Source organism: Saccostrea cucullata, unplaced genomic scaffold (assembly GCF_032062105.1).
Source record: "Saccostrea cucullata isolate Sc308-1 unplaced genomic scaffold, CSIRO_AGI_Scuc_v1 ctg688, whole genome shotgun sequence".
NCBI classification, from domain to species: Eukaryota; Metazoa; Mollusca; class Bivalvia; order Ostreida; family Ostreidae; genus Saccostrea; species Saccostrea cuccullata.
This window is the reverse complement of record NW_026919596.1, coordinates 41,187-68,702: the sequence shown is the minus strand read 5'-3', so window position 1 is coordinate 68,702 and position 27,516 is coordinate 41,187. Positions and strand designations below refer to the sequence as shown.

Genomic DNA, 27,516 nt, shown 5'->3' with positions numbered 1-27,516 from the left:
TTTGGGTAAACTTTGTGATTCTCATTTCACACAAAGATTGCCCATGACCCAAGGGTTTGTCATGACCTTGATCCAAGGTCAATTATGGAAGTTCAAGGTCATTGGAAGAAAAATTTCATAATTCGTGTCCGGTCCATATCTTTTGTATGGATTAACTTGGTAGGTTCTCATTTCATTCAAAGATTGCCCATGACCCAAGGGTGTGTCATGACCTTTACCCAAGGTCATTTGGGGAACTTCAAGGTCACTGGAAAAAAATTCATAATTCATGTTTGATACATATCTTACTTCTGAAAAACCCAGCGGGGGGTATTTTGTCCCGTTTGGACAGTTCTAGTTTTTTCAACTTCTTTAGAGAACCTAAAAAAAAACCTTTTTCCTAATAGAAAATTTAGTCCTTGGGTCAAGATCATACGATGGCCTATATCAGCCTGTCTAAAATAAATTGCACGGCCTATAATTTTGTCTTTTGTAGATTTCTTGAAATTTGTACATGTTTAAAGACAAAATTATCGGCCGTGTTAACTTTAATATTTCTTTACATGTACAATTTAAAAAATGTACATGTAAAAAAGACAAAATTTTAGACCGTGTTAACTTTTTATTTTATTTTTTTGTACATGTACAATTTCAAGAAATGTACATGTACAAAAGGCAAAATTATAGGCCGTATAAACTTTTTATATATCTGTACATGTACAATTTTCAAGAAATGTACATGTACAAAAGACAAAATTATAGGCCGAATAATTTTATTTTAGACAGGCTAATATCGGCCATCGTTAGATCATAACACAGTCATAAGCAATTATTTCGAGTTAGCGACTTCCAACGTTTCACCAGAAGACATAAAATTTACATTTTTGTCTTTAAATTGAGTCAAGGACATGATACAAATAAGTTGAGATTACAGGAATAATAACAACCTCGTTTAAATAACTATTTCTTATATAACTTTGTCTTGTAATGACTTTGTTAAGAAATTATCCTATTATTGTGTCGTATTTTGGCTGAAAATGGTAATACAATTTATCATGGAGTCAAATGCTGACTGACGTTTTGCATAATAATTCGGCCATTATTTACACACTTTATTATTTACGGATTTTTTTTTGTTTATCCTGATCATGACAAGTATACACGGCGGGTGTGACCAATCGATAGGGGGTGTACACACCTACATGGCTTCTGATTCCACCTCTTATGTTATTTGGGGATCTGTTATGCTTTGCTCCCGGATTGACTTTGATCTTGAATATTGTTCATTGTCTCTTATTTGATTGTATTTTCTATGAAAAAGGCGAAGATTATGACAAGTGATCAAGTTAGAAAAACAAATCAGTAAGGAGGGCATAATACAGACCCCCGAAAATTCCAGAAGTTGGATCATTTTAATTATGTTATGTTTTCTGTTTGTTGAAATACTCTTAACATCTATGGATCGTCTTAACTACTGTTTAGCGTATCACCAAGCTTCATTCATTATATGTTGATCGGTCCTAATTTGTTCAAATCCACTCATAAATTAAAATTGCAAGAACACTCAAATGTTTTAAAATAGTCATATATATGTCTAAACCACTTGGTTCGGTTTTTGTAGAAAAACTAAAAAGTTTGCTGCACATTATTATAGTTTTTATTTAGAACATTTGGTAGATAATACTGATTTTGTAATAAATAAATAAATTAATGAACATATCTTCCTTGAGAGCAATCTGAAAATTAAGAAAAAGAAAAATTCACTAATTGAAAAAAAAGTGACATTAAAGATGTAATTTCAACCTTTCAATAAAATATATAATCGGTTACAAATTTTACAACTGTAGCCATCGCTCTAAAATCATCTTTACCAACCTATTTACGTCCGTAGTTTTTACATCCGTGAGGTCCACATCCACTTCCCCCATGACCACCTCCGATAATTCCCCCGGAACCTCCCGGAATAATGCCTCCAGAATGTCCACCAATTATACCGCCCTGACCACCACCAGACTGCCAGGAGGACTGCTGGCTCCACGAACTGCCACCACCAATGTGACCAGAAGGAATTCCGCCACCTCTGATGATTCCTCCGATTCCTCCTCCTCCGATGTGTCTTCCACCGTGTCCACCACCTATGATGCCACCAGCTGTAAAACAAGATATCGTTACATAACCCGCTATAAGATGATTCTAAAATGCCTTAAAGTCTGTAATCTTTGAAAATATCTTCGATTCCAAGCTAACATTTGTAAAATAAAGTGAAAGGTCTTGTAGAATGAATTTTATAAACCACTTTAATATCAATATAAAGATGAAAAACTGATTAAGAGTGAACACAGAAAGGTAATTTAAAAAATAAAACATAAGAAGATTGGAAATTATATTTAGAAAAATACCAAACAAAGAAGAAAAATATTTGACAAGTGAAAAATAATCCGAAGATTTTGATTTGTTATTTTTGAAATATAGTTTCAACGAGAGAGAGAGACTTACGTCTATATCCACTACAGTAGATTGTGGAGGCACAGACTCCCAGGAGAAGAAGAGCTCGGATCATGGCTGTTGATTCGTTGAAGTCAAAAACGACTGTGCTCTTAACACCATAGCTTGGGAATATTTATACTGTTTGTTGGAATGCAATATGTAAGGATTTAAACTTACTGGATCATTAGTACATTTTTACATTTGTATTCAAATTATGCACTAAAGAAAATATAATTATATGAGTGCATACGATTTCCTTTAATTTCTGATTTTAGAAAACGTAATTAATGAACTTTTATAGTACTCATTATATCAAATTTTAATTTTGAAATGTTTACAATTAACAGCAAATATTTACATAAGTACTATATCAATTAACGGCCTTAAAAAATGTATTTCTATAATCAAATTTATTTCCGAAGGAGGGGATCTTCTTTGGTTTCTGAATATATGAAATATTCAAAGCCTACTTGCTTTATCCCTTATATCCACAAATGTAAGGTATTCAGAAGATCAATTTTTTTCTTTCCTTCTCATAATGACAAATGGTTAACTGAATTTGAAATGTAGCATTGACTAATTTTTCGTTGAAAGAGCGGTATGTGAAACATTCAAAGACTTAAAATAATTTTTAAAAAACGCAATATTTTCGAAGCAAAATTTAATCTTGTTACCTTTAAAAGGGTGCAAACTAAGAACAGATTTGTAAACGATACAAGTTTTTTTGTACCACTTTATCTTATGAGAAATAAGAAAAATAAAATTTAATATTCAATGCATGTTAACCCCCTCCACCCCCTAGAAAAATAGATACAGAAAATGCGCGTGACTATTATTTATGTTAGTTAAATAATTATGTCACTTTCGTATATCTTCTGATAGACCTTATATGGTAGCATCATTTTGATGCAAAAAGCAAATATTAGATTATATGAAACAGAAATAAGCATAATGTAAATAGCAATTTTTTTCTTTAATTCGTGGTATCTGTGAAAGAAAAAAATAAACTTGATCCAATCTTGAGAATATTGAACGTCAGTTTTACGGGTGGGGGTTTTTCAGTATTGAAAAAAAAAACATTATAGGAATAACTGTACCCTGCAGACGCAGTAAAGCCCCCAAAGCTTCATCTTTCAACATCTTTTTTTAAACAAAGAAACATATTGAGATAATGCGGAGCATTAAAAAAAACTCTATGAAGAATGGAAAAATTGGGAACAGAGCAAATACAGACATTTTAAACATTATAGTTTGGATAAGGTGCCATATGGAGGAGTGAGCATCCCCTGCCGACCGGTCACACCCGCCGTGAACTCCTTGGCATGATCTGGAAATAGCGGAAAAGGTCCTTCGATAACTGACGGTGTATATAACGGCCTAACAATTAGTATGAAAAACGTCAGTCAGCATTTGAATAAATGATAAACTGTATTCGTTGACAAGGTTATTATTTCGACCATAGAACGTATGAAATGAAAACTTTAAACTACAATCTTTTTTATTAAATATAATGCAAAACCTAATAGTCTTTACTCTCTTTCGTTTGATTATGAACTCTATTTAGTCCACTAGAAATGACACAGGGAGCTCGGAAGCATAGTTTTTGTCACTCACGCCTTTATTTTTCGTTGACAGTGTCCGATGGTGATTTACACCGTGTCCGCTTAACAAGTACATAACGACAGGACAGCTTCTGACAGTTAGTGCACAAAACAGAGAGACAATTAAATTTTTAAAGACAAAATCAAACGCTTAATTAGTGTAAATATCTTTGCACCAATGAATGCATAACTATTCATTTAAACAATACGAAAAATTAATTAATGTATTTTTTGTAAAAACTGATACTCTCATTAACACCATTGAAAAACGCGATTACTTTCGTTTACTCATACGAGATTAAACGTATTTTTTTTTAATGGAAAAGATATTAAACACGTGATTATTCATTTCTAGAAGTCAAATTTTTTAACACAAAAGATGAACAGAGCCAACATAAACCTCTCAAAACAGGGGTAGGATCAGGTGCCAAGGTAAAATAAAAATTCCTTCTCAACCTGTTCACAACCTCTTTGTGCTCATTGTCTTGACCAGCAAAATGAAAGAATCCGCAGATATTTCAAATTCAAAAAATAGGCTTAACTATTTTCATGAAAGTCGATGACAACATTCGATTTAACGACAAATTGTAATTTAGTAATTATGTTCATTGTATGGTGTTAAAGAATTTGTGATAGGTTTCTCAACGAAATTATATATACCTATGTAATATAACCTGTCAAAATTACAAAATCCACGTACACAGAAGCTCTACAATAAAGGGAAAATGAAAAAGTAATAACATGAATTGAAAAATGTAAGGAACAATGATCAATATCATAGATTTTAGATTAATAGGAAACATGAAAAAGGACAAGATCCCTGGAAAATAAATGATAACTCGTGAATAATTATCATTTTGTATCGACACTCTAATTCTTATATTCTAGTTTATCTAATTTTTCGGTTTGTTACTATTTTAGCTTAATTTCCCATTTAAAATAGACATACAATATATTTATAATTTAACAAGATGTTATGATATCCTGTTGCCTTAAATTATAAAACACTTTAAGATAATTTGTATTCAATAATAATAATAGCAACTGAATACCTGCTAAACACCAAAAGTAAGGATTTTCAAAGGCACTGTAAAGGTATCATGCAGTCCAAGGATAATACCTAAAGTTGTCTAACTCTGGAGAAACTTTAAATTTACCGCAGAGATTATGAATTTCAAATCCTTGACTGAATACTCATTTCTTGTCTTTCTTTCAGCTAATATACCTGAGGTGAGATTTTAAAGACAAAGACTAATATAATATCAGAACACGGGACCTGAACCTTATTCCTTATTAAAATTTTTCCTGTTGTATACTGTAAACCTCTAAATGTTCGCGACACCTTATTTTTGCGAGAAAGACATTTACTTAATCTGTATTAACAAAGCAAAATGTCCACGAATCGTACTTAATATACGAGAGAATAATAATTTGCGTTTATAGAGTCTTACGACATTACACGAAAATGAAGTTCTCGCGAAAAAAGTGATTTACAGTACATTAACCAGCGTATTGATTTCAATAAATCCGAATAAATTTCCAAATTAATAGTTGTCCTTATTTCTTAAAATAAACATTGAAAATGAATCATTTTTTATCAATACTGGAAGAAAGCTCAGTAAACGCTTCATTTTTTTTTATGTAATCAGTGAGTCAGTAAACGTTTTCCATAATAAATAGAAAAGGTATCCTATGATATAATGCATATACAAAAATAAGAATAATTTAATCCCACCTTCATTTATTGTACAATTATATCATTATTTATTTTTTTATATAAGACTGGAGTAATGCGATCAATATTATACCAGTGGTGATTTCAATGAGTTGAAATTATTAAAATTAGAAATGTCGATGTGCAATTAAAGTATTGTACATGTAAGAATCTTAGATGCACAATCTGAGTAGAACCATTCTTTCACTCTAATTATAATTCTCTCTTGCTCCCACTTATGTTTTACAGTGCCTGGCGCTGTTTAACATGATGTGTTTCCAGAGGTGCGAATGTTTGCCCTGTTCATGATTCGATTTATTTTCTGTATTAATAAAATTGATAATTGTATGCTATTTCATCTTTAAGATTATATTGACGTTTGAATCTGAATCTTCATAATACTAAAATTTCAAAAATTACACACTCAGAGGATACTTAAAGAATTCAATTGAATCTGTGAGTTTTCAGACTGTTGATTGATTGATTAATTGAGAGAGAGAGAGAGAGAGAGAGAGAGAGAGAGAGAGAGGTGCCATGGAGGAGTGGGCATCCTCTGCCGACCAGTAACACCCGCTGAGTACACTTTCGGATTTGCAAATAACGAAAAAATCTGCCTACAATCCAGTGTGTAAATATTGACCTAACAATAAGTATATGTGACGCGCCAAGCAAAAACCTCCCTTAACGAAGAATTTTGACATTTTCAGTTTTTTATTGATTCTTGTAGAGTTTTTCTTTTTCTTTCGTTTGATGTATAACATGACATATATTTCTGTGTATAAATGTATAAAATACCGTACGACAAAGACGGAATATTTACTTTGACGTACAGTGTACGCGTGCGTAACTGCATGAATTTTCATAACGTTAAAATGACGTGAAGCTATATACATGTAATGATTTGATGATATATATTTTCAAACATTTGAAAAATATCAATAATTAAGATTTTTAATCGTAATGATAAAAATAAACATTGTAACTATATCTTTCTAAAATGAAAAGAGAGGGGGGCACCGAAATGATTGACAAGGGCAAAAAAAAACAAACCATTACTCATATCTTAAATCTTCCCTTCCTCTAAAAGCTATTTACTCATATCTAAAATCTTCCATTCCTCTAAAAGCTATTCCAATTTATGTTTTTTTTAATTGCGAGAAAATGGCAGACAACAGTAAAAGGAAATAAGCAAAATTTAGATGAAAATAATCCTATTGTAGTAGTACAAACTATATATGCTCATCTTCCTAAACCAGCTTGGGCTGCATGTCTTTAATCTTTAAACATTTTATTAATTTTTCCTGGCCCTCAATTTCTTATTTTATATTTATGCTTAAGGACATACGCAACGTACCTTACCTACTGATAATTTTTCAAGATATTCTAAATTTAAACTTATAATACCATTACATGTTCTTAGACAAAAAATCAACACGCGTTACCAGGGTTTTTGAAAAGATGTCAAATTTTTAAAAAATTTTGCATTAATCAAAGAAAAATGTACCAAAATTACAAAACATTAATTCCAGATTTTTTTTTCATCAAAAAATTGTTTTAAAAGAGGTGTACAAATCCATATAGACATTAAAAAAACGCACACAGGTCCTTCATATAGTGGAACTCTTCAACTCCAGGGAAGAACCCAATAAAATTCAAACTACGTTGTGTATGACCTTAAATTATTGAAAAGAAATATGTTTAGAATCATTTCGTAACTAAATGAGTTTGCATACTTTTCAGTAAATCAGAATGTAACACACACCCCTATCCAATAAAAAAAATATGTATATTTTTAAAAATATGGTTTGAAAAAGAAATTCTGTAATTTATATGCATTATGAGGAGGATCTTGAATTAATTCTGACCGATTATTGTATACTAACCGAATAACAAACCACAATATCAGAATATACATTAATCCCACAGGTAACACACTCCACAACTTCATTTACATTCATTCCTAGACAAGGGCTGTAAGATCTAGCCTAAACTTTACCGTTACCTTCCTGAGAAAGTGCATGCACACATTATGATTTATATTAATCATATCAAATATTATTTGCTTTTTAGTATTGTTTAAAACATGCATGTTAAAAATTGCAACAGAAAGTAAGAGAATGGGTTTCTTCATATTCTACCATTATCGTAAGGGGAGGGAGGGCTGTGCTATGGACATTCACGCTTAATAAATTACCTGAACTAATATCAGACAAGTTCTTTATTGACTTTGACAAGAACAAGGCACACATGTACAATCTTAAATTGTAACGATAAATCTTTTTTCTGTGCTATGGACATTCACGCTTAATAAATTACCTGAACTAATATCAGACAAGTTCTTTATTGACTTTGACAAGAACAAGGCACACATGTACAATCTTAAATTGTAACGATAAATCTTTTTTCTTAAAACATAAAGCGTTTTGATAATTTTTCACAAAATTCCCCATATACGTATGTACATGTATGTACATGTATATACTTATCACAAGACGAGATCACCCGTGAGTTTCCGACGATGGCATGTATGTACAATGCGACTTCTGCAGGTAAAAAAAATTATTGAAATTGTTTTAATTTGTTACATGTAATTGGTAGCAAACTTTCATAAATTGAAATGCATGAACAATTCAACAGAAGGAAACAAGATTATTATTTTCCAAGGTAGATGTGAAAAGATAAAATTTTGGTAGTAAAATCTTTGTCGGGGAAATAATTATTACAGGTTTTAATAAAGGCTTAATATTGAAGGTTAAAATAAAATCATTAAAATGAAAATTTATAATTCTTAAATGTTTAATGTAAATTGTTCTTCTGTTCTCAGTTCAAAGGGCTTAATCAGCACCGGTGACTGCGTTACATTATGTTGTTATCAGGAATCCAAAACGTTAAAGTCACCTCTTCGCCTTATTTTTTCTTCTTTGGTAGAAAAATCATGCTTAAAACATTGGCGTCGGAAGCAAATTGAAAGTGGGGACTAAGTGTAAAAAAAATTAAACCTTAAAAAAAAACAACCTGACAAGCAAAAAAAAAAGGGGGGAATGTCCTTTAAACAAACACGAAAATCCTATTTCGGGAGAGGTGTGTGTGGGGGGGGGGGGGGTGTTAGGTTCGAACTTCAGTACCAAAATTTTTTTTACAAATACCCCAGCCCCCCTCCCCCGGTTCCGACGCCTATGTAAAACAATAATAGGTTGGAATGTTTTAAAAGTGTTCAAACAATTTGTATTAATTTGTAACAATTTGTATTACTTATAACAATTTTAGCGATGTATCATGTAGCCTCAACAAACGGGTTATGAATACATAACAGTGAAGCAAAATAACGGAATGTTTAATTTTTTCCCCGGAAATGTCGATAAACATATATCAATCTGTTTCATTCTCAATCATACAATATCGTAGAAAGTGGGACAGTCATTGTACAATGTATGCGAGCATCCGTACTGTATATATTCACGACAAAATCTCCAAAGAGATTACAAGTCTCCAAAGAGATAGAGCAGACACGGGAGAACGGGGGCGAATTTTTCCTACTTTTTGGCGTACAACATGATAAAGTGTTAAACAAAAAAAAAATAAAATTGAAAAGCTCAAACGCTCTTTCTTCAAAATATTCATTTTAAATCAACAGCTAAAAACTAACTCCGGAAGAAGTGGCCAAGTCAAACATTCTGTGTCGTATCTATAGAGAATTACATTTTTAAACTAAACTTTACTTCATGTATTTATCAATATCCTTGGCAAGCTATCAAAGATTATGTACAGTTCTTATTACTTGCACAGAAAAGTGCAACAAAGACGATGTGTTTTTCTATAACTTACATCATCTACAGACGGAAATGAAAAAGATGTAATATTATATACTTCTTTAATTTAATTATGGTTATAACCTGGTATTTGATTGGATAGAGAAATTACTTTTTATTGCATAAAAAATAGGGTTACCTATGTAACAATCACTTGCATAAAAACACATTGATCCGCCTGACGTAACATTTCAATATTGTACAATTTTTGTACGATTTTTTTTAATATAAACCACAGCGTTATAAATTGGGTAGCTAAGAGAGGTAACTCAGGTCAATTTTCACTGCATCGCTATTTAAAAAAAAAGATACTTTACCTAGTTTAAAGCTCCTGTCTAATTTTCCTTGCATGTGCATCACGATAAAACAGCTGGAAATTAACAGCTTGAATTTAAAAATTTTTAAAAACTTGTTTGTTTGACATTTTAAGATGAACCGACCAAAATATTTTTTAAACCTCCAAATTTTTCATTCCGGAATTTTCTCATCCAATCAATAACTATTTTTTTTTTTATTTCAGAAACGCCTTCATTCAATATTGAACATATCCGACAAAAAAATACGACCTACCTACCGACGCAATTTTTTTTAAGTGAATAGAAAGACGGCAAACAAACTCCACTTTAAAAATGGCCTTACTGGAATTTTTTAACCATCACTGGAAATCTTTAAAAATATACTCTTAATAATTGTGAAAAGGATACGTCACACAGATACCTGACGGAGAAAAACGTCTTAAAGAATAAACTACATCAAACCACACCCAAGAATCTTTTTCAGCAAATAAATAAAACAACATCCCATTGTTCTGCAGGGGAGAATTTTTTTCTCGAGGAGGCGTTTTTACGTCGCATTTACCTTATTGACTTTAGACGCGTTTTTTGACGTTACGTCATAATAGAGATAAGGGAGGTGTTTGCTTGGCGCGTCACATATAAAAGTCAGTCAACATTTGACTTAATGATAAATTTTATTTGCTTACAAGGTCATTGTATCGACCATAGACTAATTAAATGGTGCCTTTAAAAGAGACTGCTGATATCCTTGTTTCATCAATTTGTTTTTCAATAACTTACATAGTTTTAAAAGTTCTTCATACGTAGAACATGCTCAAGAGATTGCGTATCAAATCAACTGAGAAATATAAACTCCGTATGCAGCTGGTGAAGGTATATTGCTGCGTAAGTAAGGAAAGTTGACGATTTTAAAAAATATAGTCATATCGTTTATCATAAAAGCTTTGTTGTTACACAACCATCAATGTCCTCTTGAGATAAAATATCTAAATATGAAACAGATGTGTCAGACTCTGTGGTATTTTTTATTTCAAATGTACCGGGATATATCGTATCGATATAAGAATGGACTTAACCATAGTTTACTGACAATGACAAAACACATAGTCAGTATCATGTATTTATTTGGAATATGGGTTGTATACACTTTAATAAACACAGACATTCTAAGGCTTGGAAGTTTTTCTTTTAATGTAATCTGCAAACAAACAATTGCAAAGAAAGAAAAGTCAGAAATGTAAGCAAAAACGGCAAAGAAATTCAAACAATCTTGTATTTATTTAAGCTCATGAAATCTATAATAACAAAATAACTACAAAATTAAGAATACTTCGTACTTATCTATGATATACCTATTTTCGTCCGCCGTAGTTTTTACATCCCTGAGGTCCACATCCACTCCCCCCGTGGCCACCCGGAATAATGCCTCCTCCAGAATGTCCACCAATTATACCGCCATGACCACCACCAGACTGCCAGGAGGACTGCTGGCTCCACGCACTGCCACCGCCGATGTGACCAGAAGGAATTCCCCCACCTCTGATGATTCCTCCGATTCCTCCACCTTTGATGTGTCCTCCACCGTGTCCACCACCTATGATACCACCAGCTGAAACACCAGGAATACTGATATATATATATATATATATATATATATATATATATATATATATATATATATATATATATATATATATATATATATATATATATATATATATATATATATATATATATATATATATATATATATTATATATATATAAACTGCACTTTACCGGTACGTACAAATAACATGGAAATAGCACGTGCTCCTTCTCTATAAGAGAGTCACGCGTCAGCGTGACGATTTCGCTAAAACGGCAATAAAATGCAAAAATAACCCATTTTTTGAATTCCTCGTCATTTTTTATGTTAATAAACTTCGTTTAATTAACGAAGTTATTAATTAAAACTAAAAGCACTTTCAAAACAAACCTTTGGCTTTCATTTTGTCGGCCACATTCCAAAGTCGTGACGTTGTTAAGCACGTGACTTATTTCAGTGCTGTGATTGGTCAGGGTAGGTGACGTGAAATAGAAAGTTTGACTTCCACTCTATTTGATTGTAAACAGTGATTCATCATGCACCTTATTTAAGATGATTTGTGTTGTGTTTTCTATGAATGGATATTTTTAATTGACTGACTGCAACATACTAGAATTTTTGGAAATTTTAGCGATAAATGTGATCCTTAGTTTATGGAAATGTTGAATAAGTGGAGGGGCAAAACTTGTAAACATGCAGTGAGGACGGTCTTGTTTCGAGAAACAGCAATCGGCAGTATAAGAAAAATGAAACGTAAGAGTCACATCTTAGATTTCTGGAAACAGAGCTGCAGTAAATCCTGGATTTACGAACTAAAATTTATCTATTTCAATTTGCAAAACACTGGATACTTTACAATCATTGAGACCACATGGAATGCAGTTATATAGGAAATCTCTACTAAAACAAGAATGCACTAGGATAGTAGCTATAATTTAAAATTGACGTTTATCTCCTTCATCACCCATAAAAACGTATTTACAACTCATCAAAAAAAAGACACAATGGTTCTACATGTATAGTGACACGTAGGTGTGGCCCCGAGTCTTAACGCAGATTTATCTAACGACTAAGGTAAGTTTGTTTTATTTATTTTTACGTATTGGGGGCTGCCGCCCCCACACCCCCGCTTAAAAAAGCGAAAACCCATTTAGATATCTTTTTTTCTCGCTTCGAGAGTTTCTTACACAACAAAATGGCGTCGCCCATCATAGTTGATACGTTGCTAAGTTTTTACGCCGCGCACTCTCACGCGCGGATCTAGAATCAAAATGGCGGCCGTACCGGTAAAGTGCATTCTATCCATATATATATATATATATATATATATATATATATATATATATATATATATATATATATATATATATATATATATATATAAAGCACTAAAAATGACCCACGACACGAACAATAGAAATTGTCAAATTTTCGGGACGCCCTGTCCCTTCCTCAGGACAAAGAAAAAAGTTAAAAAGTCATAAGAACAAAGGAAAAAGAGAAACAAAAACAACTAGCACTACTACTAAACTACTAAACACTAGATATTTACATACTTAATTACATGATGAATTGGAAATTTTTAAAAACACTAATAAAGAAAGCAATGCGTCCGGTCTATCGGGTATACTCGCCCGAGTATACCCGATAGACCGGACGCATTTCATAGCGGTCCGGATTTCTTTCTTTATTAGTGTTTTTAAAAATTTCCAATTCATCATGTAATTAAGTATGTAAATATCTAGTGTTTAGTAGTTTAGTAGTAGTGCTAGTTGTTTTTGTTTCTCTTTTTCCTTTGTTCTTATGACTTTTTAACTTTTTTCTTTGTCCTGAGGAAGGGACAGGGCGTCCCGAAAATTTGACAATTTCTATTGTTCGTGTCGTGGGTCATTTTTAGTGCTTTATATAAATTTCCATCCGTGACCTTGTATCTACTTGGTAGATCCGACGTTTAGGATATACAGTGTTGTTGGTTTTTTAGTGCTTTTTATATATATATATATATATATATATATGTATCCTTATGTACAGGAACTTACCTCTAGTTTTGGAAACTGAGTGCAACCGATGTCCGTTTTCACTGAGAGAGAGAGAGAGAGAGAGAGAGAGAGAGAGAGAGAGAGAGAGAGAGAGAGAGACTTACGTCTATATCCACTACAGTAGATTGTGGAGGCACAGACTCCCAGGAGAAGAAGAGCTCGGATCATGGCTGTTGGTTGGTTTTGGTTGTGTTTAGTTTAAAAGGAACTGTATTTTCAACATTCAGATACTCCTTATATTTATACTTTTCTGGGAAGCATTTTTTAAATTATTTTGTTTAATTTGGTGCACTTTTAGGGCAAGTTTTCAAATTTATGCACATTCAAATTTTTCAGTATCGTGCAAATATGGATAAGTTCCTTTCTTGATTTCTAAAAACATATTTTATAACATCGATAAAAATGAAGTTCAAAACAGTAGCTTTGCTTACTTTGCATTTTGGGTATTAAGAAAAAAAGATCGGCATTATTTGTAATAATGTTATATGTATTCCTTATTTCGATTTTCAAAAATTGTACATTAGTTGAAAAAATTTGAATGCACTTTTTACTTCAATCCATGCATTTGTATTTAGGCATAAGAAACTAGAAGTGAAACGCCAAGGAGACTATTACCTCAAGCATTTAGTTCTGATCTTTAAAAGAGACCTCAAAGAAAGTTCTTCCATGTTCATTGAAAAAATGAGGCCCTTCACGTTTTAAGATAATTCCTTTTGAACTTATATGTAGAGTGCAAACATTATTTAAGCCAAGTGTAACATTTAAAATCGGATGAACAAACATGGACCTCTTAAACATCAGAATGAAACATACTCAACATTATTTTCTAAGTAATTACCGAAGAATAATATACATTTTTTTTGCTTTTAACACCAAACCTATAGCTGATTAATATAAAATATTGTATGAGAAGAAAATGACAGATTTGAAAATTTATTTTATTTTTGCTATCTTAAAAAAATCTTACAGTATTCTATCCCCTAATCATCATTATTAAAAAGTTAACTTAGCTATTTTTTTCATGCATGCATAATTTCCATCTATTCTTTCTTTTTTTTGTTCGTTTTGTTTAAAATCATAAATACATGAATTCAGATAACTAAAAAAATTACTCATATATGCAGAGAGACAAATGCATATGTGACGTTTAATAAAAAAAACAAAAAAAAAACATGGGAGCAAACAGCAACAGAAAACATGTATTATCATCTTTTTAATTTAATTTTTGCAGGTATTTCATGCGATCAATTACTTCATATTATCCTCTTTAAAGCACAAGTAAAGCGGAGGCTTGGATGTCAATCACACTTCTGTGTCTTGTTTGAAAGCGTCCAGTGGTGTTTTTGTTATATTAATTCTGAGGAATTTATTTGACAGCTGAAGTACTGAAAGTGATAAGCATAAAATTTTCAGGAAATAAAATTTATCATTTATTCGAAGCTAACCGATGTTTTAAAATAATTGTTATACCATAATTTTACGCAATGAATTATTTACGGATTTCATCTTTTTCTTGATCATGACAAGGAGCATACATGGGGTATCAGTAATTGACTAAGGATGCTCCATCTCCATGGTATCTGACCAACCTCTGATTTTTTAAGGGTCCGAGTTTGCTCAGTGCCTGATTTGTACTTTTTTTTCAATATACTTTTGCGCTTGATTACTGTTCGTTGTTTCGATATTTCACGCTAGTGATAGTGGAATATTGCTGTATTCCTGAAGAACAGAGCATTGAAAAGTTGAAATCATGTCATTTGTAATATAGCACGCCAGTGACTTTAATAGTCGTTAAAACACCCAACCGTTAAACAGATGTGACAAACTCTGTAATGTCTTTTCCCGAATCCACTGTATTAATATCTATATTGCTGATTTAAAAAAAGTTATTGAAATGAATGTCAAAATATCATTATTATTTTTTTTTCTTCTGCTACATCAAAATATAAAACAGAACTAAAACAATACCTAATTAAGGCCTACTGAATATCCATTATTAGAAGACCGGATCTTTTAAGGCTATATCGCTAGAATCAATGAAGAATCCCATCATTTTTTTAATATTGATTTCGGAGAATTCCTTTGAAAATATCATTTTTCGAATAATTTCAACAAGTAACCCAATTTTCATTGTAATTATTTATACTTTTATTGACAGGTAAACTATAATACATATGTTTAATTAGCTGCTCTCTAAATACATTTTTGCAAATTCTTTTGCAAAAATAAATTTGTTATGATCGTGTCGAATATGTATCATTACCTTTTTTCAATTTCTAAACACACTTGTAGGACCGTAAAAATTAACAAATTATCTTAGTTTTGCATACCTGGCTTTTTTGGAATAGAAAAAGATAAGCATAATTTATTAACAATTCTATATACCTTTCAGCCTTTGTGTTCAGCGGGTTCTGTGCGATGTTGATTCCGGGAACGTGTTATGACAGGTGAAGAACTTAATGTCAATTAGCATCAAACTAATTAGGTAGAAATACAAATATTCCATTTGTAATAGTATTTCACTAGAGCGATATCTTCCCTTTTTTTCTGGAATTGACTAATGAGTGTGTCATTTAAACAATAAAATTCTTTTTCGAACGGGAAAAATGTCGCAGCTATTGAAATAGAAAATAACCATATGCAGGTGATAGCGGAATAATTCTACATATAAATGAAACATATTAAGATAACTAACAGTATTCAGGATCAAAAGTCCATAAAACAATACAAAATAGACAGAGAAAACACAGACCTCCAATACATCGGAGGTGGGATCAGGTGCCATGGAGGAGTGAGCATCCCCTGCTGACCGGTCACACCAGCAGGGTGCTCCTTGTCATGATCGGGAAATAATGGAAAAATCCGTCGTCAATTCAGTGTATAAATAATAGACTAACAATTAGTATGAAAACCGTCAGTAAGCATTTTACTCAATGATAAATTGTATTTGCTGACAAGGTCATTGTATAGACCAAAGAACTTACGAAATGATGACTTTAAACGAACCCGCTGTCATTCTTTTTTCATCACTTGTTTGTCAATAATTTACCTCATTTTAGAAATTGTTCATACGTAGAGCATGCTCTTGCCTATTGAATCAACTGAAATATATAAACTGCGTTTGCAGGTGATGAAGGTATAAGGGAAGTTGACGGTAGAAAAGTTAAAGTCATCACGTTTATCAGAGAGCTTGGTTGTTAGATTACCATTAATGTCCTTTATTTAGGTAAAATATCCAAATACGAAACAGATGTGTCAGATTCTGTGGTGACTTTTATCTCAAGCTCACTAGGATATATCGTATCGGCAAAAGAATGAAAATTATCATTGTAAATTGACAATACGTCGTCTATAAATCTAAATGTCGACTTGAAAGTGCAGCAAGTGTTTTCTTCTTTTGCACATAAGATTTTGCACAAAATCTGCCTCATATGAGTACAAAAATAGATCTGCTAATAACGGGGCGCAATTAGTATCCATGGGAAGACCTGGTCTCAAAAAGCCACATAGATATTGTCAATCAAAACTCAAGCATCTTTTTCATGTCAAATTCAACTTCAGAGTTCTTGTGTGTACAGTCAGAATGTTTTTTAACAAAATAATTTTGCAAATGGCCAATGACAACGTAAGTAAATTTACGAGTTCCATTTTTATTGAAAAAGCAATCGTCAATGATATCAAAAAGCCTGGACTTAAATTTATCGTTTGGAATGGTTGTGTATAAAGTTGAAAAGTCGCAAGTTTTTAAGCTGTTGATTTTGGTGAAATCTCGTGATTTCAAATTTTCCAAAAGTAACTTGGAATTTTTAAGTATCCACATCTGATTTACACTACTTCTTGAATATATTGTTGCACAGTACTCATGAAGTTTCTCCTTCACTAGTGTTGGTATCTTAGTGAGGAGTAAAGATAGAGGCTTGGTTGACCATTTACTAGAACTACTTAAGGAGTTGAAATTCATGTAAAATCCCCTTATCCTAAAAACGTCAGCCCGGATTTTAACAGTATTCAAGCTCTAAAGTTCATTTAACAATACAATGAGCATAGGAAACATGAACCTCAAAAAGATCAGCGGTGGGGTCAGGTGCCTTGGGTCACACCCGCCGTGTGCTCCTTGTCATGATCAGGAAATAACAGAAAAATCCGTCAACAATTCAGTGTATATATAATGGCTTAACATTTAGTATGTTGTCAGTCAGCATTTGACTCAATGATAAATTGTATTTGCTGACAAGTTCATTGTATCGACCATTGAACTTACGAAACGAAGAATTTCAACAATATTCTTGTTTCATCACCTTGTTTGTCAATAACTTACCTCGTTTTAAAAATTGTTCATACGTAGAGCATCCTCTTGCGTATCGAATCAACTGAGAGTGATAAACTGCGTAGGTAGGTGATGAATATATTCCTGCATATGTATGAGGAGTTGACGATTGAAAAGTTAGTCATATCGTTTGTTAAGAAGCTTGGTTGTTAGATTACCATAAACGTCTTTTTCAAGTAGAAAATATGAAACAGGTGTGTCAGGCTCTGTAGTATCTTTTATTTCAAGCTCCCCGGGATATATCGTATCGACCTAAGACTTAATATAGCCATTGTTAATTGACAATACTTCTTCGATATATCTAAATGTCGAATTGAAGGATACAGCGAGTGTTTTCTTCTTTTCACGTATAAAACTTAGACAAATTCTGCTTGAAATGAATACTAAAATAGATCTGCTAATAACGGGGTGCAATTGGTACCCACGAGAATTCTAATAGATTGTTTGAAGACATGGTCTCCATAAACCTCAAAGATACTAGTACATAAAAAAGAATAAGGGAAGTTGATGATTAAAAATTTAACGTCATCTTTTTATCATACAGACTAGCTGTTAGTTTGTCCTTATCATCTAGAGAAAAAAACATCTAAATATGAAACAGATGTGACAGACTCGGTTGCATATTTCAGGTTTACTTGAACACACCGAATCAACATATGAGTGAAAGTAACTATTGAAATTGAGAAAACGTCGTCGATCTGAATGTCAATTTGAAGGCTACCTCTCGTGTATTCCGCTCCTTCAGAAGTCATGACTAAATAAATTACAGGTCGGCCAGTAAAGGAGCACACTTAGTCCAAATTGGTATGTTTTACAGTTTGTTAATAGACCCAGTGTCTGAAAAATAGAAATGTCAAAAAGGAACTTATGCATCCTTGTAATATTAACTCCAGTGTATTTGCTTGTGATCAAAATTGATCATGCTACATTGATTGTGTGAAATTTAGTTTGTTACAGAAACAACTCAACAATTTTATCAACATTGACTATTGCAGAACAGGTCCTCTATCAATCTGTCGCATCACCGTGGTTATTTTTCAATTGAAAATAGTTACCTCCATATCCATTCGTATGTTAACTGTTATCCAAGTGAACATAGAATAGAAGATACTAGAAAGTCCGACATCTTTGCATAATATTGGTATATTTACAAGAAAAATACTTAAATGATATTCTGACAACAAAACAAGACAAACGTGATGACTTCAACTTTTCTTTCGTTAACTTCCCTCTTTTATGTTACAATACACCATTACCATCTGCATATGGGGTTTATCTCTCCAAGTTGAATATATGTGCAAAGACATAATTATTATACCTACAAGTTCTTAAACGAAACAAGTTCTATGGTCAAAAGAATGACATTGTCAGGAAAAAGTCGTTTTTATTATTATTTGATATTTTTTTTTATAATCATTGTTAAACCATAATTTACATACTGAAGTGTCTGCGAATTATCCTGTTTTCCCGATCATTAAAAGGGGCATTTGTCGGGTGTGACACATCGGCGGGGGATGTTTATCCCTCCATGGAACCTAATCCCATCTCTCAAGTGTTAAGAGGTCCGTTATCGCTTTGCAATCGATTTATATTGTTTAATGGACTTTTGAAGTTGCTACCGGTTAGTTCGCTCTATATTTAATGCCAGTGATAGTGGAATATTGCCGAATAAATGAGAATTATAGGCAACTGATCCCACCTGTCATGTGTGGAGGTCCGTGTTTGCTCTGCTCCTATTTTGTATTGTTTATTGGATTTTTGAGCTTAAATAGTGTTCATTATTTTCATAGACTCCTATTTTGTTCACTGGATATCAAATATAATCTTGAAAGACTTAATGTAGTCTTTGATGTATTAGAGGGCTACGTTCGCTCTGTTCCTGATTTGAATTGTTGTGATGGATTTTGAGCTTGAACACTGTTTATTTTCTCCATAAGTTTCATCTCAAAAGAATATATTGATAAACTTAATAAGAAACCCAATACAAATCAAAACAAATTGAAGCTCCATTTTTTTTTTTTAGAAATGTCATTTATTTAATTTAAACAATAAATAAACATAAAAACAACGTTTAACATCAAATATTGCTTTTAAAAGTCAAATAAATAAATAAATAGTCGATTGTCCTCAAGCTGTGATCTGCAAAAAAGAAAAAAAAACAGAAATGAGAATAAATTAATTATAAAAGAAACGTTTAAAATTGTCATGCAGTACATGAATTACTGTTATTAATGTAGAATATTGAAAAACATTCTTTACTCCGATATTTGAATCGATCTCTTATCATACCTATTTACGTCCGTAGTTTTTACATCCGTGAGGTCCACATCCACTTCCCCCATGACCACCTCCGATAATGCCACCAGAATGTCCACCAATTATACCGCCATGACCACTACCAGACTGCCAGGAGGACTGCTGGCTCCACGCACTGCCACCGCCGATGTGACCAGAAGGAATTCCCCCACCTCTGATGATTCCTCCGATTCCTCCTCCTATTCCTCCTCCTCCTCTATGTCTACCTCCACCGTGTCCACCGCCACCTATGATACCACCAGCTGAAACACCAGGAACACTAGTATATGATATATATCATTGTGTACAGACACGTAACTCTAGTTTTGGAAACTGAGTGCAAACGATGCCCAATGAGAGAGAGAGAGAGAGAGAGAGAGAGAGAGAGAGAGAGAGAGAGAGAGAGAGAGAGAGACTTACGTGTATATCCACTACACGAGATTGTGGAGGCACAGACTCCCAGGAGAAGAAGAGCTCGAATCATGGCTGTTGGTTGTGTTAAGTTAAAAAGTAACTGTATTCTCAACATACACTCACTCCTAATATTTATACTTTTCTGGGAAGCATTTTGTGAATTATTTTGTTTAATTTGGTGCACTTTAAGGGCAAGTTTTCAAATTTATGCACATTCAAATTTCTATTATCGTGCACATATGGATAAGTTCCTTTCTTGATTTCTAAAAATTATTTTATAACCTCAATAAAAATGAAAAAAACATTTTTTTGCTTACTTAGCGTTTTGGGTATAGAAACAAGACCAGTATGATTTAAAATAATTTTAGGCATTCCTTATTTCGATTTTCAAATATTGTACATTAGTTTAAAAAAAATTGATTGCACTTTTTACTTCAATCCCTGCATTTGATTGTAGGTTTAAGAAACTAGAAATGAAACGTTAAGGAGACTATTATCTCAAATCAACTACTTTAGGTCTTTAGAAGAGATCTCAAAGAAAGTACTTCTGTATTCATTGGAAAAACGAGTCCTCTCTCTTTTTTGCACAATTTTCTTTGAACTTATGAAATGTGTAGAGTACGAACATTATTTTAGCCAAGTGTAACATTAAAAATCGGATGAACAAACACGGACCCCTTAAACATCAGAATGGAATATTCTTTAAATTATTTATATGTAATTACCGAATAGTAATATACATTTTCTTGATTTTAATACTAAACATATTGCTACTAGACTTAACAGAAGAAAATGACAGATTTGAAAGTTTGAAATTTTTGCTATCTTAAAAGATATTACAATTTTTTCCCCTGATCATCATTATTTAAGAGTTAATTTAGCTTTTTATTCATGTATGCATATATATTGACCTATTCTATTCTGTTCGTTTTTTATCATAAATAAATGAATTCTTATAACTAAACAATGAGACTCACATATGCAGCGAGACAAATATGTGACGTTTTGTGGGAAAAACATCCATGGAAGCAAACAGCAACAAAAACATATATTATAATTTTTTTTTCAATTTTTTGTTTGCAGGTATTTCATACGATCAATTACTTCATTTTTTCGCCTTAAAGCACAAATAAAGCGGAGTCTTGGATGTCAATCACACCTCCTATGACTTTGTCTGACAGTGCCCAGCGGTGTTTTTTTTTTGTGATATTAATTTTGGGAAAATGTTATGGCAGTTGAAGTACTTAAAGTGTTTAGCATAAAAATTTCAGGAAATAAAATGTACTTCTAATTCGACGCTAAACGACGTTTTTTAAACTAATTGTTATACCACTATTTCACACAATGAATTATGTATGGATTTTATCCTTTTCTTGATCATAACGAGAAGCACCGAGAGGATGTCAACAATCGACTGGGGATGCTCCATCTCCATGGCATCTGATCCAACCTCTGATGCTTTTAAAAGTCCGTGTTTGCTCAACTCCGTATTTGTATTTTAGATATACGTTTGAGTTTGATTATTGTTCGTTGTCTCGATATGTCACGCCACTTATGGTGGGATATTGCTGTATTCCTGAAGAACAGAGCATTGGAAAGTTGAAATCATATCATTTGTCATATAGCCTGCCAATGACTATCATAGTCAGTAAAATATTCAACTTTGAAACAGATGTGACAAACTCTGTAATGTCTTCTTATGAATTCGCTGGATTAAACAATATTTCTATTTTTGAAAAAAATGTCGGTAAAACAAATTTTTTATACGAATGTCAAAATATCGTTATTCTTCTTTTTGAAAACATTTTGTTTCATAATAATTAAAAAACCTAAAACAATACCAAGTTATGCCTTATATGATATGCCTTGTTAGAAGACCCAATCTTGAATGACTATATCGATGGATGCAATGAGGATTCCATGAACTTTTCAATGTAAATTTCGGAATATTTCTTTGAAATAAAAAAAAAAATTCGAACACATGTAATTTCAACATGTAACTGAATTTTCCTCTAACCAATCTACATTTTTACTGATAGGTAAATTATAATTTATACGTTTAATTTGGTGGTCTTTATAGACATCTTTGCAAATTATTTTTAGATTTATATTATGATTCTTCGAATAAGTATAATTTCCTTTCTTTATTTTAAAACACTTGTAAAAATGTACAAAATTGATATCGTAGTTTTGCATACCTGGCGTTTTTGGCATAGAAACAATCAAATTTATCAATAATATTATGCACCCCCTTTACCCTATTTTCACAAAGAGAAGTAGATTTGTTGTCTCAAAAAATTTGAATCCACTTTGAATTCCAAACCTTACTTGTAATTAGGCTAAAAACAATAAAAACTAATCTCTTGGAGATTTTAAGCATAGAATTGTTTGATTTTTACAATTAAATTCTATCCATTTTCATTGAAAAATTCAGAACCTTTTCTTCTGAAGATACTTCGATTTAAACAAAATGAAATTTACATGAAAAGAATATGAATTTTGAAAGTTTTACTTTTTTGGATAGCTGGGGAAAATCCTCGTTATATATTTGTATTTTCTTATTTACCACATTCTAAAATCATCATTCTTTGAGAAATAAGTAGGTTGATTTTTTTCAGTTACTGTAGACGTACTATTTTCCACGGGGTCATAATTATGCGGAATCTCTATTTCTCTTAAGTCCACGGGTAGAAAATTAGGCGGATATCTTGAATTCTCACTATATTCTTTACACGTATTTTGAGTACGATGGGACAGATTTCCGCGGAGAAATTGTGACCGCGTACATGACGTAAATTAATACCACGCGGAAAAAAGTACTTCTACAGTATAAATTATTTCTATCTAATTGTTTTTTCTATATGCAAGTCTTGTGTTTAGGAGGATTTCAAATTCTTACAACTAAGAATGGACCACACATAAACAGGCAGAAAAATGCCTGAATTTTTATGGGGAAATCTATATTTCTTAGATAATATTATTTTACGATTCAAAATTAAGCAAGCCAGATAAAATATGCCATTTTTTTCCTCCCAAAATAAAGATTGTCGAGAGCAAACGGTAAAAGAAAATCATTTTTCTTCTAGTTAGTATATTAGTTGCTATTTTGCACGATTAAACTAATTTTTCTTCCTGACATAAATACAGCGATGCTTGGATTACAAGCACACCTCCAGCCTTTGAGTTTGACAGTGTCAAACGGTGTTTTACGCGTTTTACGCGATGTTGATTTTGGAACGTGTACATGTAATGACAGGTGAAGCACTTAATATCAATTAGCATAAAAATGATTAATTAAAAATACAAATATTCCATTAGTAAAAAGGATGCCATCACAACGTTATCTTAACTTTTTCAGAAACTGACTGATGCGTTACTGTGTGTCATTTAAACAATAGAATTATTTTTTGTATGGAAAATAATGTCGCAGCTGTTAAAAAAGAAAATCTATATAGGTGGCTTGCTGACTGATAAACGGCGAGGGTTTTCAAAAACATAAGTAAATAAATAAAAGAAATAATATTCAGTGGGTTTGAACATAATCAAATTACATTCTACTGAAATATTACCGACTCGGCGTCAAAAAATAATCAAACATAACAAAACATAACAGGTTAGATAGGTCAACAGGGGATGCTTACTCCGCCTAGACACCCGATTCCACCATTGGGATTTCCAGATGTCCGTCACTTATTCCCTCTGTACATATATGTTTTGTTTTTAGATTTTCTGAGAGCGATAACTTTTCAATATTTGATTTTCAAAGACTTTGAAAAATATAAAAAAAAAATATAAAGATTATTTTTTTTTTACATCACTGTATATTCAATAGCATAAAAAAGTCTTACAAACTAAACATAAAAATCTAGAAACCTTCAGGATGGGTAAACACCCTATGCAGCTGATGGCAGAATATTTCTACATTAAGAATTAAAAAGTAAGAAGTTGAAATTCAAGTAACATCACCGTGGGTTTTTTTCAATTAAAAATAGTTACCACCATATGCATTCATATGTTGATTGATATTTTAGTGAACTTGAAATAGAAGATACTAGAAAGTTTTACATCTTTGTGTAATATTGGTATATTTCACAAAAAAAATACTTAAATGATTACCTGACAGCAAAACAAGACAGACGTTATGACTTCAACTTTTCTTTTGTGAACGTCCCTCACTTATGTTGCAATATACCCTTACCACCTGCATATGGAGTTTATCTGTCCAAATTAAATAGATAAGCAAAGACATAATTATTCTACCCACGCATAATTTCTTAAACGAGACAAGATTTATGGTCAAAACAATGACACTGTCAGGAAAAAGTCGAAGTTGATTGACATTTTTTTTATAATCATTGTGCAACAAACTGAAATTCTTCATTATCTTTTACATATATTCCCTTGGTTCACTCTTACGGTAATTTGTATGATAATCCTGTGGGGAGACCCTGGGTACCTTTGATTCTCATTGTAACATAACAGCCCTGTGGGGAGCCCCTTGTTGTACTTTAAATAGTAAAGTTAAAGCGTGCTCTGGGTAGTATCCGGGAAAAACATCAGTCGATAGACGTGTTTGTCTAATGCTACCAGGGGCTTGTCCATAGAAATCCATATGGGTCTTGTGCATTGTTTTTCATACCTGTAAAGTATCTCTACAGAACGTTAATAGCTGTCAATGATATGTGAACTGTCGGGTACTGAAATTCCTTTATTAGAGAGTAGCCATTTCCATGTTATGGTGTTTGAAAGAGACAATACTAACATGTTAGTGAGCTATGGCGGCCCGTACGACACATCTCTAAAACCAGTTTTGTGAGTTATATCACCTGGCGGTGACCCACGTGGAATATTTTATCATTTGATTCAAAGTCAATATATAAACAAAACATTGTGAAAGTTTGATAACGATTTGTATTGTGAATTTGAAAATAATTTGAATATTTAGTTTCATTGAAAGACATTTCAAAGTATTGAGCCTGGCGTTGGACCGTTGAGTTTGGAACCTGAGATGAAATACCCAGTGTGCCACGCAGCCCTTTTACAATAAACATTGTTCCGTGCAGCCTTAATAAAAGAAACTGGACAAATCTATTCCTAAAGAATTTCTGCACTTACGGAAGGACCAGGGCAAACGGGACCAATTCAATCCAAAGGGACTTGCACACTTACTGAGGTGGACCAGAGCAAATTAAACAAAGACATTCTTTCGATATATTTTATTTTTGTACATTTTTTGGTTAATTTTCTTTGTTAAATTTTTTGTTTATTTTGTTCTTTAATTTTGTTAAAATTTTAAAGTTGTTCTTTTGAGTTATGTAAGTTCACCAGGGTGAATAACCCACACCCTCACACATTGTTAGACCATTATTTACATACTGAATTCTCAATGAATTTTCCTGTTTTACCGATCATGAAAAGGGACATATGGCGGGTGTGATGCTCTCCCCTCCATGGCACCTGATCCCATCTCTCAAGTTCTCAGAGGCCTGTTGTTGCTCTGCATTCGATTTATATTGTTTTATGGACTTTTAAGGTTGCTTACCGTTCACTTAGCTCTATATTTAATGCTGGTGATAATGGAATATTGCCGAATCAGTGAGAAATTGAGGATTGGTCACTTACGTCATCTAATTTGACACATAATGGCCTTTAATTTCTATAGTCTTTAAAACATCTTACTATTGAACAGATTTCGTACACTCCGTGTCAGATACCTTTATTTTTTTAAGTTTCTGTGTATATTGATACGAAATATAAAAGAAAGTAACTATTTCAATGATAAAGTTGTCTATATATTGAACTATAGGCACCTGATCCAATCTCTGATGTTTTGGAGGTCCGTGTTTGCTCTGCTCCTATTTTGCATTATTTAATTGACTTTTGAGCCTGAATACTAGTTCGTTATCACAATATATATTTTATAGGAAAAACCTCAATTATTGCCCATTGGATATCGAATATATTGTTGAAAGACTTACGTGTCTACTAGTCTCTGGTGTATTAGAGATCTGTGTTCTGCTCCTGACTTATCTTAATTGTTGTGACGGATGTTAAGCTTGAACACTGTTCGTTTTCTCCATATTTTGTCATCTCAAAAGAATATAGTTATGGGCTTAATTAAAAACCCAATACAAATTAATACAAATTGAAGCTCAATTTTATATAATTTTATTTATTTGGTTTAAACAGTAAATCAACATTAAAGGAACATAAAATATTGCTTTTATAAGTCAAATAGATAAATAGTCGATTGTCTTCCAGTTGTGATCTGCAAAAAAGAAACAAAAACAGAAATGAGAAGAAATTAATTATAAAAAAAAGTTTAAAATTGTCACATAGTACATGCATTACTTTTAATGTTGAATATTGAAAAAAGATTCTTCACTCCGATATTTGAATCGATCCCTTTTTTTTTTTTTACCTATTTACGTCCGTAGTTTTTACATCCGTGAGGTCCACATCCACTTCCCCCATGGCCACCTCGGATAATTCCCCCGGAACCCCCAGGAATAATGCCTCCTCCAGAGTGTCCACCGATTATACCGCCCTGACCACCACCAGACTGCCAGGAGGACTGCTGGCTCCACGAACTGCCACCACCACCGATGTGACCAGAAGGAATTCCCCCACCTCTGATGATTCCTCCGATTCCTCCTCCTCCGATGTGCCCTCCTCTATGTCCGCCGCCACCTATGATACCACCGGCTGAAACACCAGAAATAAATATATCCTTATTTATAAGTCGCAAAAGATTTTTTTTATTTCTGTGAAAATTATGTTTACAATAACGTTTATTTTTCTTAAGCACTTAAACATTTAAAGAGAGAGAGAGAGAGAGAGAGAGAGAGAGAGAGAGAGAGAGAGAGAGACTTACGTCTATATCCACTACAGTAGATTGTGGAGGCACAGACTCCCAGGAGAAGAAGAGCTCGGATCATGGCTGTTGATTCGTTGAAGTCAAAAACGAC

The 27,516-nt window shown here is 32.5% G+C and overlaps 1 protein-coding gene across 3 annotated transcripts; it reads right to left on the bottom strand.

Moving 5' to 3' along the window:
* Nucleotides 1-1,649: 1,649 nt before the first annotated feature.
* LOC134233987 (holotricin-3-like) lies at nucleotides 1,650-27,516 on the bottom strand. Of its 3 annotated transcripts, XM_062716046.1 has the most exons (4): nucleotides 13,617-13,689; nucleotides 11,424-11,495; nucleotides 1,855-2,081; nucleotides 1,652-1,715 (listed from the first exon to the last, which is right to left on the bottom strand). In XM_062716046.1, the coding sequence occupies exons 1-3, from the start codon at nucleotides 13,678-13,680 to the stop codon at nucleotides 1,855-1,857; spliced, it is 363 nt and encodes a 120-aa protein (XP_062572030.1). In that variant the 5' UTR covers nucleotides 13,681-13,689; the 3' UTR covers nucleotides 1,652-1,715. The 3 variants fall into 3 exon arrangements, with proteins under 3 accessions (XP_062572047.1, XP_062572030.1, XP_062572039.1); XM_062716063.1 differs by lacking the exons at nucleotides 1,855-2,081; nucleotides 11,424-11,495; nucleotides 13,617-13,689 and adding exons at nucleotides 20,129-20,397; nucleotides 27,423-27,516 and having other exon boundaries at nucleotides 1,650-1,715; XM_062716055.1 differs by lacking the exons at nucleotides 11,424-11,495; nucleotides 13,617-13,689 and adding an exon at nucleotides 2,476-2,571 and having other exon boundaries at nucleotides 1,855-2,129.

Coding starts and splice junctions, on each gene's coding strand:
- LOC134233987 (XM_062716046.1), bottom strand. CDS start 13,680: ATGATCCGAGCTCTTCTTCTCCTGGGAGTCTGTGCCTCCACAATCTAC. Junction 11,496..13,616: donor CTACTGTAGTGGATATAGAC/GTAAGTCTCTCT, acceptor CTGGTGTTTCAG/CTGGTGGTATCATAGGTGGT. Junction 2,082..11,423: donor AATCGGAGGAATCATCAGAG/GTGGGGGAATTC, acceptor ACATCGGAGGAG/GAGGAATCGGAGGAATCATC.